At 48.0% G+C, this 15,748-nt stretch overlaps 1 protein-coding gene across 3 annotated transcripts in view; it reads right to left on the bottom strand.

Annotated features, from left to right (window-relative positions):
- The window catches only part of CLUAP1 (clusterin associated protein 1), a 64,733-nt gene that overhangs the window by 3,328 nt on the left and 45,657 nt on the right, over positions 1–15,748 (bottom strand). For all 3 annotated transcript variants that reach the window (XM_059862070.1, XM_059862071.1, XM_059862072.1), the window contains one exon: positions 6,986–7,090. In XM_059862070.1, coding sequence (XP_059718053.1) covers positions 6,986–7,090 — 105 coding nt within the window. The remainder of the gene's footprint in view (positions 1–6,985; positions 7,091–15,748) is intronic.

Raw genomic sequence — 15,748 nt, 5'->3', positions numbered from 1 at the left:
AATTGAATCTCACAGGAAACCCAGGCAAACCTCAAGAATTTCCTGATGGGAGTTTGATGAGGCTGAAGAGGGAGGTGGGGCTCTGGAGGGAGCTCACTGAGGGGAGCACACAGTGTCCCTGCTTGCCTGGCTTTGGCTACCCCCAGGCCATGGGAAGATGTTGGCAGGTGTCCTTTGCTGGGGAGGGAGCCTGGAAGGGTTGGGAATGGGGAGAGCAGAGCTGAGAGCAGAGAAAAGCTCCTGGGGCTGCCTGGGTGACTCAGCCCTGCTGCTGCAGCCACAGAACCCACTCAACACTGGATCCTATTTCCAGCCCTGCTGTGTCCATCCCATCTCACCAACTGCTCATTTCCTGCCATCACCAGCTTCCTCCATGCCAAATATGGATTGTTCCAATCTAGAACAATCCAATCTGTGCTGTTTTTAGCATGGAAACAAGGCAGCTTAAAAATATACCCTGGCAAACCTCTTTTTTTCCTACTTCCCAAAGCACAAAAGATGACAGGTCCCCTTTGTCCCACGCAGTTTGAGCTGAGTTAGTGGTAGGAAAAAGCTGCCTAACTCATCCACAGCTCACCAAAAAACCCCTGTTGTATCAAGGCAGATCACTAAAAGGATTTTTATGTCTTCATATAAAAAGCAGTGGCCTCTATGCAGCAGTTGCTGATAACACAGGAAGTGGAGAAGGAATTAAAAGATTTCTGGATAGATCTGTCCTCAGGCTTTGGTGACTTTTGCTCTCATTTAAGCAACACTAAATGATATAAATTTGGGGGTGATTACACCTGACATCCTTAGATGACAACAGAACCCCCTTTTTCCCAGCCTACAAATGACTCCTGAGTTTAGCTCCAATTTTACTCTGTAGAAGGCTCAACATAAAGTGTAAAATTGGGAATTACTACCTCAAAAAGGAGAAAGCTGAGGGAGCTCCTAAAAGAAGACAAAACTGAGAGAGATTCTGAATAGAAAAGAGACTCAAGATATCAGATAAGGAGAGCTGATGGAATAGGACAGTTCAAAATGCCATGAGAAGAGCTCAGAGAATGCTCCCAGGAGGTGTGCAGGATGCTGCTCCTCCCTCAGTGGGAGCAGTGCAGACATCCCATGGACACAAACCTGCTCACACCTGGAGCAACTCCAGCACCTGCTACTGCCTGGACCTGGATCCTGCACTGCCTAAGCCAGGAGCTCCTCTCTGAACCAGCAACTGTGGGATCAGCAGGGTCAGCTCCTGCAGCAAACCCTGGGAGACTCCCAGGGCAGACCCCAGCATGCAGAGGGGCTGCAGCAAACCCTGGGACTCTCCAGGATGCAGAGGGGCTGCAGCAAACCCTGGGACTCTCCAGGATGCAGAGGGGCTGCAGCAAACCCTGGGACTCTCCAGGATGCAGAGGGGCTGCAGCAAACCCTGGGACTCTCCAGGATGCAGAGAGGCTGGGACTTCACCAGAGCACTAAACTGTACAGAGGAGATAAATCAGATTTTCCATGGAGCATTATTTTCCCCCCCAGCCCATAAAGCCCACGTCTCCCTGTGTGGGAATGGCCCTGGTGTGTTCCTGTGTGTGCTGGGGGCAGGCAGGAAACAGAGGAGTGCCCTGCATGGCACAGGGAGAGCTGGGATGTTGTCACTTGTTTTCCTGGGTTCAGTTCCTTCCAGACAATGTGACTCCAGCTGGGACAGGCTGCACAGAGCAGTAATTAGGGAAGATGCTGGTAATGAACAGGCTGTGATTCACTGCACCTTTGGAGTCAAATCTTCTCCCTCCCTGTGCATGGCCATGGTTTGTAGGCACCTCAGAGAGCAGAAGCAATGTGCATCCCTGATTTGGAGCTGTGAGCTGTTGCCATTTTCCCTCTGTGTGATGCTCCCCATTTTGCACCAAGCTGTGCAGCTGCCCAGGATGGAGCCACAGGGCTGGGATGATTTCCAGCTCCTCACCCAGCAGTGGCTACAGGTTAACCCTGTGCCTCACAGCAAGGAGTGACACACAAGCTGAGAGTGTGGACAGCCTGGGAGGGGGGCAGGTGGATTTGGACACATTTTGCTCCCAGTCTGGAGATCTGCAGTCAGTCTCCAGTGCTTAATGTGGATTCATAGCATGAGCTTGCAGAAGACACCTCTCTTCCCACTGGATCACATTCCCCTCCACACAGAAAAATGGGATGAACCTTCTGCCTGATCCTTCTGAACTGTGGCCCTTTGGGCACTGTGTTCTCAATGCCAGAGTGATGGAATTTCCTGAGTGGGGAGGGATTCCCAGGGATCATCATCAGGAGTCCCACCCCTGGCCCTGCACAGACCCCCCACAGCCCCACCCTGTCCCTGAGCATTCTCCAAGCACTCCTGGAGCTCTGGCAGCCTCGGGGCCGTGCCCATTCCCTGGGGAGCCTGGGCAGTGCCAGCACCCTCTGGGGGAAGAGCCTTTCCCAAAATCCAGCCTGAGCCTGCCCTGCCCAGCTCCAGCCATTCCCTGTCCCAGAGATCAGAGCTGCCCCTCGGGAGGAGCTGCAGCCCCCCCTGAGCTCTGCCCTCACTCTCCTTCTCCAGCTGAACAATCCAAGTGCCTCAGCTGCTCCTCAGACCCCTCCCCATGCCCAGCTCCCTCCTCTGGACACTCCAACAGCTTTAGATCCCTCTGATATTGTGGCACCCACACCTGCCCCAGACCTGAGGTGAGGCCACACCAGAGCAGAGCAGAGCAATCCCTCCCTTAGAGCAAGACCCTGATCCCAGCAGCATCTTCCAGGCATTGCCAAAATCCAGGGACTCATGAAGCACAGCTGCTGCATGGGGAGCACACTTCAGTTTATTTCTTACACCTCCATGAAAAGGAAACCTGCCTGGAGGTGAGGGAGCTGTTCCCACATTTCAGACCTACAGCTTCTCCTTCTTCACTAGGTCTGATATTGGGATGGGGCACACCTGGGGGAGGTTGAGAGGGAAGGAAAATGTTCTAGAAATTCCACAGCAGAAATCTGAACATGGCCACAAGCTGGAGAGAGAAATTCCACAAGCAGAGTGACAATTCCCACTGAGAACAGGACTCTCCTGCTTTCCAGCCTGCCTGTGGTAAGGAAGGATTGGAATCAGGACTGTGGAGGCTCACCTGAGAAGATTTGCATGTCCAAACTCTCCTTTTCCCTACAGGACTGAATAAAATTAGGGATAATCCAGGCTCTGCAGCCTTCCCCCAGCATGCAGGGTGCCACAGGCACTCAGCAGCAAGTGCCCTCTGCCATCATCACTAACAGCCTGATTCTCTGGGCCAGCTCTGCCCAGGAAAGAGGCTCCAGGAGAGCTGCTCTCTGTGTGACTCTGGACTGATTGTCTGCTAAAAACCAGGGTTTTATAAAGCTGGCTTCTCACAGTAAAGATCAAATGGGGCTGGAGTTGCTCCTGTCTCAGTAGTGAAATGGTCTCTGAGGTCTGGCCAGGACAAAGCCAGCCCTCAACACCAATGTTATAAAAGGAAATGAGCTACAGCATGGGGAGGAATTGCTGAAACACCCTGGCAGTGTGGAATAAAAGGTGATTTCCAGGCACAGCTCCACAGGGATGCACTATTTCAGCTTCTTTCAGCAGCACTGCCTTGTCACCAGCACGGTGTGTCCCAGGCTGCCACCTCTGGGAGGGGAAAGGTGCTCATGATGCCACAATGCATTTCAGGACTCTGCTCCAAGTGACTTGAAAAGATGGATCTGCACATGGAATCTTAACATCACCTCCAAATCTGCCACTTCTGATGATGTGGGTGACAAAAATCTATTTAGTTCAAGGAGAGACTGGACAGGTTCTTAGGAGAAAATAAATGTACTGAGGGTTAGCTTACATCTGTGCAAGCCACAAGTGATGGGGCTGGAACAGCCTGAGAGCCCCAGGGAACCTGAGGGAAGCTCCTAGGTGCTTCCCCAGACATTTTCTTTCAGCCAGGGCTGGGACAGACTAAGCTGGCTGGATGCTGTGGCTGACCCAGCACCCCCAGGTGATGCTGCATCCCCAGGACAAGGCTGTGCATCCTTTACCCCAGAGTCCAGCCCAGCTGCACATGAACTACCATCCTGCTGCAAACAATTCTGGTTCAGGCAAGAGGGTTCTCTACACTGCAAATGGATAAGATTTTCAGTGCTGTAAGAATTTCTTTTCCTTTGGCACTCTGACAAAACAAGAATCTTACTGCAAGTGGCACCACAAATGCAGGGAAGTCCATTGTATTTGTCACAGCCTCAAAGATCTATTGCCAGACAGAATAAAAATGGATGTGAAATTTGATTCACATTGACTGCTAAAATTAAAATGTAGAGACCAGAGTGCCTCCAGCTCTGGCATCCTCAGCACAGGAAGGATGTGGAGCTGTTGGAAAGAGTCCAGAAGAGACACAGAGATGCCCCAAGGGCTGGAGCCAGGCTGGCAGAGCTGGGGGTGCTCACCTGGACAGGAGAAGGCTCCAGGGACACCTCAGAGCCCCTGCCAGGGCCTAAAGGGGCTCCAGGAGAGCTGGAGAGGGACTGGGGACAAGGGATAGAAGGACAGGACACAGGGAATGGCTCCCACTGCCAGAGGGCAGGGCTGGATGGGATACTGGGAATTAGGAATTGTTCCCTGGCAGGGTGGGCAGGCCCTGGCACAGGGTGCCCAGAGCAGCTGTGGCTGCCCCTGGATCCCTGGCAGTGCCCAAGGCCAGGCTGGGCAGGGCTTGGAGCAGCCTGGGACAGTGGGAGGTGTCCCTGCCCATGGCAGGGGGTGGGATGAACTTTAAGTCCCTTCTCACCCAAAGCAGTGTGTGATTCTGTGATAAATCAGTGTAATCTCTGATCTACAAAAGCAAATGCTCAGTGACCCGTGGGTTTACAACACCCCTCTTAGGGAGGGGCCTGTCCTGTCAGTGTGACACTGTGACAATAAAGCAGCTGCACTTTCCCAGGCCCTCAGGCAGCACCTGCAGCTTGGCCCCTGCTCTCCAGCCAGGAGCTCTCCCCTCCCTGCTCCCTCCTGGACCAGAGCCCTTCCTGCTTCCCTGCTGCAGGTTGTGCCATGTTTGCTGACCCAGCAGCACGGAGGTCAAAGCTCCAGAGCCCATTTCCAGTTCCTTCTCCAGCTGCTCCTGCCTGTCCCTCTCTGCACGTGGAGAAGGGGTTGATTTTCTCTCTGCACCACACAAATCTCCCCCAGCTCCCTCTTTGCTGCTCATGTGTTTTAACTGGCTGAAAGAATAAAACCAGGAGCAATATTTTCAAACCTGCATTTAGTTTGAGTTTTGCTGCATCTAGACAGAGCTGATGAAAGGGCTCTTGAGGGTGAGTGTGCTGATTTTTCTCAATTATACCAAGTGGCCTAAAACCAGGGATTATCTCTCCTTGAGAATCTTGCCTCTATAATGGCAAAACACACTGGAATATCTGCCCACCACAGAGAGAGGGAGGAAGCCTTATCTCCCAGCACTGATAACCTGGGAATTAGAGATGTAAAAGATGGAAATTAGAATGTAAAAAAAGATAGAAAAGTGCATCCCAGCAGGCACAGGGACTGAGCACAGTGGGCTCTTTCTCCTCAGCTTGAGAGCAAACGTGGCTCAGCAGCATCACCATGTAAGAAAACCCAAAGCTTCAAAAGAAAGTGATTGAAATATCTTAAAATGAGTCAAGGAAAAAAGCAGTAATTAATACAAATAATGTTCTTGTTATGCTGCCTTGATCATTAAGTGCATCTTAAATGCAAATTGCTGAGGAATACCAGCAGATCTGTGGTGTGTTTAATAGCAAACATTCAGCCCTGGTTTTTTAAAGAAGCTGCTGCTTCTGACATTTATCTCAGGTCTTAAAGTCTGATGAATTGAGTTTCCATTAAGAGTAATTATTGATAAAAAAGCTCTTGCTAGAAAAAAAGAATCTCCTGGCAGCAAAATCTACAACTTTAAACTCTAAAACTGCTATTAAGAGCATCAGGGACTCAGGTTATGGTGTTCTCTGAGATGGAGCACCACAGACAGCTACAGGGTCCCTTCCAAAGCTCTAAAACCTGTGTACAAACCTTTCCTTGAGAAATGCCAATGTAAAATATTCCTTAGAGAGTATCAGTGTTTCTAGCATTTAACAAGACTTTTCAATTTTCAAGAGAAACAGAGGAAGGGAGGATAAAAATGCTTAAATTACACTGAGTTGAGAATATCAGCTTCTCTCCCCGGTGTCAGTCAGAGAGGGGAAAGCAGAATTGCACTCACAAAACCCCACATGTTTGCAGTTTATGTAAGGAACAGCTTCCAGCAGCAGTGGTGGCACACGAAACTCCCCACAGGCACTTCCTCCAGAGCCCAGAGAGCTTTGTGCTCACAGCTCACAATCCCTCACTGAATCTCTAACAAGAACTGCCCTGATTTCCTGGCTGTGTTTTGTTCCACTCCAGACTAAGCCCAACATTTCTTTTCCCACCTGGGTGAAGCACAGACCCTCACCCAGCAATTCCTCTGAGCTGCTTGTGAGCAGTGGGAGCAGAGGCTGCAGTTGCACTCCCCAGGAAGCAGGACAGAAGGACAGAAGGACAGAAGGACAGAAGGCTCACATCCCTCCCTGGGAGCAGCAGCTCAGGTGTGCTCCACCTGTGCCAAGGCAGAGCAGGTGGCTTTACTGACTCACTGAAGGTTTCCCAACTGAAACAGGTGCAAGAGCTACAGGGAAATGAATGTTTTGCAAAAAGAAATGGGATTGCCTCCCTAAGGCTTTCTACAGAACTGCTTTAGGAATGTGGAAGGCAATAGCAAGGCAGGATTTTCCCCACACAGTCATTGTTTTTCCCAGTAAATAATCCTGCATTTGCTCCCCTGGAAGCACTGTTGTTTCCACAGGGCTTTAATCCTCCTGCAGCTCCTGAGAGCTGAGCAGTGCCAAGATCCTGAAGGGTGACAGGGGCTGCTCACATTTGCAGCTACTCAGGTAATTCCAGCACATCCTTGTGGCTCAGGGCAGCTCAGGAGGGGTGAGGATACCTGGCAGGAGAGTTTCTGTGCTGATGTGGTGCCTCGTGATCTGCAAATCCCCCTCGCTGTCAGAGCCTTCATCCTCCTGGATTTCTATGTCAGAGTCATCATTACCTGGTGAAACACAAAGGCAGCTGGTTAACATCACCCAGAGCAGCCCCAGCCCACAGCAGCAGGTGGGTACAGGAGACAGCAGCACTTCTACCTTTGCTCCAGCCCAAGAGAAATGGAGAATTCCAGCTCAGGGAAATGGCCAATCTCCACATCCCAAGGAGAAATCCTTCAGCAAGGGAGAGCCAAGGCAGCCCCCGCTGGAAACAAGAGCCCTGGGACAATCCCAGGCTGTACCATAAAGGTGCTGCTAAAACATCCCCTCTGGGCATGAAGAGCAGCTGCTACTTCAGCGAGTGATTTAAAGATAAAACTCTTTGAAAAGCATTTGGGAAATGTGTGTTTATCATCCAGGTTTTACCCTGACACCAGCAATGTCAAAACCCATCTCCTTGGACTACTTGCCTTTCATTTAATTCCAGATAAGCCCAGTCCTACATCTCCAGATAAAGGAATGCAGCTCCAGCCAAAGCCAAGATGCTGGAAAGACAGGGAAGCTTCCAAAGACCAGGAACTTCTTCAGATATTTTCATCATCTGCCTTTGTTTCCTTCTCCCCATCCAAAGCAGAGTTCCCAGTCCAGTGCCAGGACAAACCCAACAGGACCCCATGGGAGGACCCAGCACAGCAACATTTGCTGCTGATTATTTAGAGAAAATAGGCAATTCTTTCCCAGGTACATTTAATTACACACATGTCCAAGCTGAAAATGGAAATAACTACTTTAATTAGGATTAGTAATGAGCTGACACATCTTTGCAGTATTTAATTATCAGACAATATACAAATATTTGACATTTTCCCATCCTCTTTCTCACTGCAATATTAAGTTAATGAGAAAATAATAATGGCAAGGGAAGTATCTGCCAGCCTGGTATGATTACAAGGCTCCAGCAGAGTGAGCTACAATTTCTATTTGCACTTTCTTCCTTGGCAAGTGAGGGAATCACTCACTGCTGTGTGACGTGGATGCTGCTTCTGTTTGCCTGGCCTTTAGGAAACTGAAGTTTTGTTCAGCCTTGAATGAGCAAACTCCTTGGGAGGAGCCATGTGGAGCTTCCAGAAAGGATCCAAGTTTGTGCTCAGTATATTAAAGAATGAATTTATCATATCTGTGATGGCTCTTACTGCTACTAAAATGCCCTCATTCTTATTTTGTGGGGTTTTCTTCCCTCCTTCTTGGTTATTTATTTTATTTTTAGCAGCAATTTCTCCCTTTCAGGCTTTGTCATTCCTGTTAGGCAGCAGCACTGCCCAGAGCTGAGGATGCTGCAGGGATTACTTTCCCATTCCATGCCCTGCTCCAGTCTGGGATCTCCTGAGCATGAGCTGCCAGCTGAGCAGGGAGCTACAGCTTCCCACTGCCAGAGAGCAAGGTGGGATGGGACAGGGGGAAGAAATTCTTCCCTGTGCCTTGAAAAAGCCTGGATTGCCTTTCCAGCCAAATGAAAATATCAATTCATCACCTGAACTCCCTGCATGTCATGGAATGGCCTGGCTTGGAGGAGACCTCAAAGCCCACTTTGTTCCACCCCTGTTATGTCCAGGGACACCTTCCACTGTCCCAGGCTGCTCCAAGCCCTGTCCAACCTGCCACTGGACACTTCCAGGGACAGCCACAGCTGCTCTGGGCACCCTGTGCCAGGGCCTGCCCACCCTGCCAGGGAAGAGTTTCTTCCCAATAACCACAGTTGAGCACTTTTCCTGCTGAGTTGTGACTTTTAAATAAATCCTGTTATGGATCCATGGCAAGAGTTTGGGTTTCCCTTGACCAGCCTGGCTGCAATCCTGGAGCACAGAGCCCAGCTCAGAGCACCACTGCACTGAACTCCTGCCAGAGGCTCAGAGAAGTGACAGCTGCAAATTCAGCAATATCCAAACTCCTGCCTCCAAGCCTCCTGCTCCCTCTTGAAAAGTCATCAAGCAGCTTTTTCACTCCCCAAAACCAAATATACTGCTCCAGTCCAGCCCAAGGCTGCTATCACCAAGCCCAGCTCTGCCCATGTACAATCTGAATTATCAGCTGAGCTGAATTGTGCTGAGCCTAAATCCCAAGGACACAGAACCAGAGCACAGTGCTAAGAAATTATTCAAATATACAAGAGAAAGAGAAGCTGAGTACAGGCTTTTTATCAGGATTAAATTAAACACCAGCCCAGTGTGACCTGTCCTAGGCAGTGTTCCACATCAACCCCTCACTCTACACCCAGTGTGCCCAGCTCTCACCAAAATATTCTTGGTATTCATAAAAAGTGACAGCTCAGAAAGTTTCATTTAACAACATGCAAAAAGACTTATTGCCCTAAAAGAAGCCACAATCTCATTTGTGTACCACTGCACAGCCAACTACAATCAATTTTGAAGAGACAAGGAACATTCCTTAAGAAAAAAACCCAGATTTTTCTCAGGATCAGCATAAAGCAATGAAGATAATCAACCACAACTTGCCATGTGCTTGTACACGGAGTACAGAACCCACTGAATGGAGCTGGCTTATGAGATTTATATGGGTTTACATGAGGATTATTGGAATTCTCACAACAGACTTATTTATTATTATTCAGCAATCCATGTGCCCCAATTGAGGCCAAGCTGGCAGCTTGCAGAAGCTCCAGACTGAGGTTTTAAGCAGCTCTTGTATTTTTATTATGAAAAGGTAATCAGCAGAACAAGTCTGTAAATTGTGCTGGGCCCATCTCCCCACTGCTGTGATTGCCTCTGCTGCACAGAAAACACTCCAAATATCAGCCTGAGAGAAGATATATTGGAATTTTAAACCTCACTTGCCTTTCATTTCAACATTTCTATTTCATAAAGATGGGTTTCAGTCAACTAAATTAGTTTCCTTTAAAGCTGTCCAGCTACAAAAAATACATCCTGGTTCCACTGATCTCCAAAGGTGGGATTTTTGTTCCTGCCCCCACTGCTCCCAGAAAAAAAGCCAGAGCTGATACCCAGACAGATAATACTACATTGAAATGATTTAATTTCTGGTAATTTGCAATGCTTGAAGGCAAAGCACCATGATTTAATAACTTAGCAGTGATTTCAGTGCAGATTTGGTAGTTTGCATCAATATTCAAGCAAAGGTATCCAGCTGTAAAATAAGAAGTTACTGTGGTGAGGATAATGAGCACAGTGGCCATTGTTTATTGATATGCTCTGGAATTAGCTGTAGGTGCTGTGCAGTGTGTCCAATTTCAGAAAATCACTGCCTGGCAAACACAGGCACTGCTCCACAGCAATTACTGCACCCAGCAGGATGCTGCTTTGGGTGAGAACACATCATGAGAACAATCAAATGGGCAACTGACAGCCACTTGATCCCAAGTGAAATCCAGTGAATAAACAGCATGAAATAAGGGAACAGCAAAACCCAAAGGGGGTGGGATTGGGGATTTTGATGTGTTTTGAAGGAGAGTGAAGCCCAGTGCCCACTGAAAGCCTCAGCTCTGCCAAACCCACTCTGTTGTCACACCAAACCCACAGCACCAGGCTCTGGATCAGCCACCACACTCCTAAACCCACAGCTCTGCAGGCTGAAGGGAAAGAAAGGCTTGGACAGAAAAGCTTGGACAGAAAAATACCTGGAGGGAAGGTCCTTTGTCCTTAGCACAAAACTCAGCCATCTCTGAGAAGAATTCAGCCAGGTACTGAGATGTAACTGCTAGGAATTCCATGAAAACTTGGGATGTTCAGAGCTGTGCAGCCAAAAACAGGGCAGCAACAGCAACATTCAGAACAAGGCTGGAGAGGCAGCTCTAAGTGCACTTATTTACCTTGCATGGTCATTTGAAGGTCACAGAATTATGGAATAATTTGGGTTGCAAGGGACTTTGTTGACACCTCCCCCTAACCCAGGCTGCTCCAAGTTCATCCAGCCTGGTCCAGCTACAGAATCCAAACTCCCAATTTATCAGTGAGGATGATTAACCACTGCCTGGGGAACCAATAGGTGTCAGCCACTTGAAACAATTGAAATTAACTCAGGATGACAAGCTCCACTTAAACTGGGATTTGGAGTCCTAGCAGGAGTGAGTAGTTAGGTTATTTTTGGGCCCATTTGATCAAGAGGTCATATCTGGTGACCAGAATTATTTCTAACAGTCTTACAAGTCAAAATTCCATCCAAGCACTATTAAATTAGGTCATGAATTTGCAATTACCCACCAAGCACCACACAAAGCTCCTGTGGACCAGTTCCAAGTGTCTCTCACAAGAAGATGGATGGCCCAGGCACCAGCAATATCACCCAGGAACCATCCAGGAGTCACCCCTCCAACTCCACAGCTGCTGAATGGGGCTTTTTGTTGGTCTGCTGGCAGATTCTAAAGCATCAGCTGTGGAGCAGAAAGGGTGCACCCAGGAGCATCAGTTAAATCCTGTGGTTATTGCTGAACAAGATTCCAGTAGTGCAGATTTCCAAATGCTGGGGAAATCAATGTTTATTCACTGCACAGACCAAGCAGGAGGATGCAGGGTGGGCTGACTGGAGCAGCACAACAGAAAGTGGCAGAGTCACTGAAAATTTCAGTTTTACAGCAAATTCTTTCCCATATTTAAATTAATCCTGGGCACAGCAGTGGCCAAAAGAAAGAAAGGAAATATCTTGAAAAAATCAAAGTGTTTTTGTTTTTATACTTTCAAAACAAAATATTTTACTTTTTAAAAAATATAGTTCATATATATTTCTACAAGAAAGGTGAAGAGAGACTTGGGACAAGGCATGGAGGGACAGGACACAGGGAATGGCTCCCAGTGCCAGAGGGCAGGGCTGGATGGGAGATTGGGAATTAGGAATTGTTCCCTGGCAGGGTGGGCAGGCCCTGGCACAGGGTGCCCAGAGCAGCTGGGGCTGCCCCTGGATCCCTGGCAGTGCCCAGGGCCAGGCTGGACAGGGCTTGGAGCACCTGGGACAGTGGGAGGTGTCCCTGCCATGGCAGGGGGTGGGATGGGATGAGCCTTAAGGTCCCTTCCAGCCCAAACCACTCTGGGATTCTGGAATTCTGCATTGTCTTGTTTTAAATTGATAAAAAGCTCTTAAAGAATGTGAGAAAATGCATTAGGAAAAGTGTGTAAAAAAGTGAAAAAGAAAGATCTGTAAATGCAATAAGCTGAAGAGTCTGAAAAAATATTTCAGTCTAGAAACATTCCAGGTTGCTCCTTTCAGCTCAACAAAGTTTTTGCAATTTTGGATAAACTTGAAGAATAAATTGAATTTCTGCTGAGGTCAGTGACTTTCCCTGGCCTCTCCTCTCCCACAATCCAGCACCAGAGCATCCAGTACCCACACCTGACAGCAGAGCCATCTCCAGCCTTCTTCAAGCAGAGTCTGAGACACTGTTCCAAGTGTCACTTTGACATTAACAAGTTTCAGGCAATTGGATTTGTTACATGGCAGAAGTCCTGGATGTGGCACAGGGGCAGCAGATGTGTGAGACATCACTGCCTGCATCAGCCTCTCCAAGAGCATCTTCTGCCAAGCAAAGTTTAGAAAAATAACAACTTCCTCCCTGCTCAGCACAAAAGACATTTTTGTACTGCTGCAAATACTTAATTATGTGTAATTTCATCAGGCAGATAATTCTCAGAGCCTGATCTGTAGCAAGAGTTCAAAATCTTTATGTTGTTTAAGAACAGTATTTCAGACAATTTAGTGTTGGTTTTTTGGGGTTTTTTTCCTTTTTTTTTTTTTTGGTGCAGTGGTTTTATGGAGCTGCTCTGTCAGAGATAAAAGCTGACTTGACATGTGCGAAAGGAAAAAAAAAATTCAAAACAAACAAACAAACAAAAAAACTCCCAAAAAATCCCCAAACCCCCTCCCCAAAAACCACACAAAAAAGAAAAATAACCCACAAAAAAACCCACAACCCCACCAGATTTTTGACCAATAACACTAAACAATTTTGCCAGTTTTATGTGACTACCATATCCATGGACTTTTTTTTTATTCTTAACACAGACCTGCACAACTCAACCTCCATCCCACAGCTCTCCTTTATGAGAAACAGAATTTAGGCTTCTCAGCCTGAAACTCAACTGAGAGCTCTCCAAAACCCCTGCAGCTTCATTGCAGAGAGAAATGAAATGTTAATTTGGAACCCTTCTTCCAAATTAGCAGGAGATAAGGTCAGGGGACCCAGACAATGAGAGAGCTGATCAATGCTGTGGGTAGGTGAGAGTAACAGAGCTCACAGGGCAGGGAGGATGCTGACTTTTATCATCAATTAATGGTAACAAATTTATCACCACCCACAGCCCACACCGTTGGGAAAGGCTCACTAAGTGCTGTCCAGCTCCCAGGGGCAGTGTTACCAGAGGGAGAGTGTTGGGAAGGATGAAAGTTTGACAAGAAAGTCTCACAGATATGCTTGGCAGAAAGATTTTTAAATGTAGAGTCTGAAGAAGAAATAGAGATGGAAGCAAGTTTTGGTATACAAGAAAAGAATTGCTGAGCCAGTCTTACTAGATAACTAAGAAAGCAAAGAGTATGTTTGTTAGAAGGGGTTTTTTATGACTTAGAGCAAAGGATAAACCCTCCCCAAACAAGAAGATGTTTTTACCAAGCAGGAAGAGAGCACAGACAAACAAGGCAGCAAAGCTGCAAGTAGAAAAAAAGTCTTAGAAATTTCTACTGTAAGAAAACTGAAAAACAACTTCTAGCTTAAACTGTAATGTACTGACTTTTAGTGATTGGAGAACAGTACCATGAATATGGTAATTACAGTAGTTATGACAGGCTAGAGATAATAGTTAAGGGATAGATTGGTTCTACTGTATGAAGATGCTCAGCAAAGAAAAGTAAATATTGCATTGTAACCAAAACTCAGGGTGTCCAGGCCTGCCTGCAGCTGGAGCTGACAGCTGTGGGCACAGCTCTGTCACCCACGGCCCTGGACTGCTGTAACATCTTGGATACAATAAACTGCATTCTGGAGAGCCCCTGGAGCCCTGCACCTCTCATTTCAGCTCTTAGGAGAGAAGCTGCCCTGCAGCCCCTCTGAGGAGGGAAGCAATGAACCAGTTCCAAGGCAGCTCACTGCCCCATCCCAACATTCCAGGAGCAGCCAGGGAGCCCTGGCAGAGTGGGAGAGCCAGGCCAGCCTGCCCAGCTTGCCCTGAGCACAGAAGGAGCTCATCCCTCCACCTCCAGAAGCTGCTGTGTGAGCAAAGCCAAGGCAGAGCAGGGCCCACTTCAACCATCCTGGTGTCTGCTGGGTGGAAGGCCCAGACCACAAAGTCCAAAGTTTCCAAACAAACTAAAGATGCAATAAAACTTTGGATAAAAACACCTTGCCTTGTGTGAGGGGCATTACTGAAAACTGTTAAGTGGAATAATAAAGTATTCAGCAGGATCTGTGGTGACAGGACAAGGAGTGATGGTTTTAAACTGAAGGAAGGTCAATTTGGACAAGAAATTGGGAGGGAATTGTTCCCTGGCAGGGTGGGCAGGACCTGGCACAGGGTGCCCAGAGCAGCTGTGGCTGCCCCTGGATCCCTGGCAGTGCCCAAGGCCAGGCTGGGCAGGGCTTGGAGCAGCCTGGGACAGTGGGAGGTGTCCCTGCCATGGCAGGGGTGGGGTGGGATGAGCTTTAAGCTCCCTTCCCACCCAAAGCAGTCTGGGATTCTACGAAATATTCTTTCCTCCAAAAACCTGCTTCACAAAGATGCTTGTGATGGTGAAGTCCTTCTCTACTCTTCCCTCCCTGGCTCCTTCCAGGGCACATCCTCTCAGGAGCATGCAGCACCAGAATCCAAAGAGCTGAAAGGCTGCAGGGCTCAGGCTGCAGCACCTCTCACCATTTCCTCACAGCTGGCCTGAGAAAATCCCTGCCAGGTCCAGCTCAGGTCCCTGGCAATGCTCTCATCCCTCGGGTGATGCCTGTTCCTGGTGTGAGCTGCAGGATTAACCCTGGGGGAGGCTGGGCAAAGCTGCTCAGAGGTGCTGAGCCCATCCTGCTGCTCTGTCTGTGCTTCCTCTTGTGCCAAATGTGCACTTTCCCTGTGATGAGGAAGAGTGAAGAAGTTTCAGCTGAAACACAGGATTTGTAATGTAAATTACAAGAATGTGGAATTATTTCAAGGATTTATTTGCATGAAAAAGTCCAAGTCCTGTCCTGCTGCCTTGAGAATTTTTGGGGTAACAGAGCTGCTCTGCAAACAAACTGTGATATGGAAGACACCAACTCCTGCATTCTCTCAGCACAGCAAATCTCTTGGGTTTGAACTGTTTAAAGGGCAGCATTTAATTAATTACAAGAGGGAGGGGAGGTTTGCTCTAAGGAGAGAGCCCAGGTTGTAAAGTGTGAGCAGACTGAGGTCTTGGGGAGCTTTAAACATTCCATTAATGAACTTCTGTGCTCCTGACTGGAAAACAGCCCTGGAGAGGCAAATTTCCAGTCAGCTGCATCCCTGCAGAGTTTCACAGACAAAGGCAGGGTGGAGCTGACAGAGATGAGAGGATTTGCCAAGGTGATGGGACAGGCAATAAATGAGGCAGCTCTGGGAAGCAGGATCCTGGTGCTCTTCTCACTAGAAGAAATGCTAATTATGACACTTTGGTACTTGAATTAAGATGTATTATGGTAATATTTGAGGTCATTAAAAGTAATAATCACATTCTTAGGTGGCAGTTAAATCAGTCACTAAAAAGTAAAGTTC

Source organism: Haemorhous mexicanus, chromosome 17, assembly GCF_027477595.1.
Source record: "Haemorhous mexicanus isolate bHaeMex1 chromosome 17, bHaeMex1.pri, whole genome shotgun sequence".
Taxonomy (NCBI): domain Eukaryota; kingdom Metazoa; phylum Chordata; class Aves; order Passeriformes; family Fringillidae; genus Haemorhous; species Haemorhous mexicanus.
Note: the sequence above shows the minus strand (reverse complement) of the source record. Positions and strands in the feature narration are given on the sequence as shown.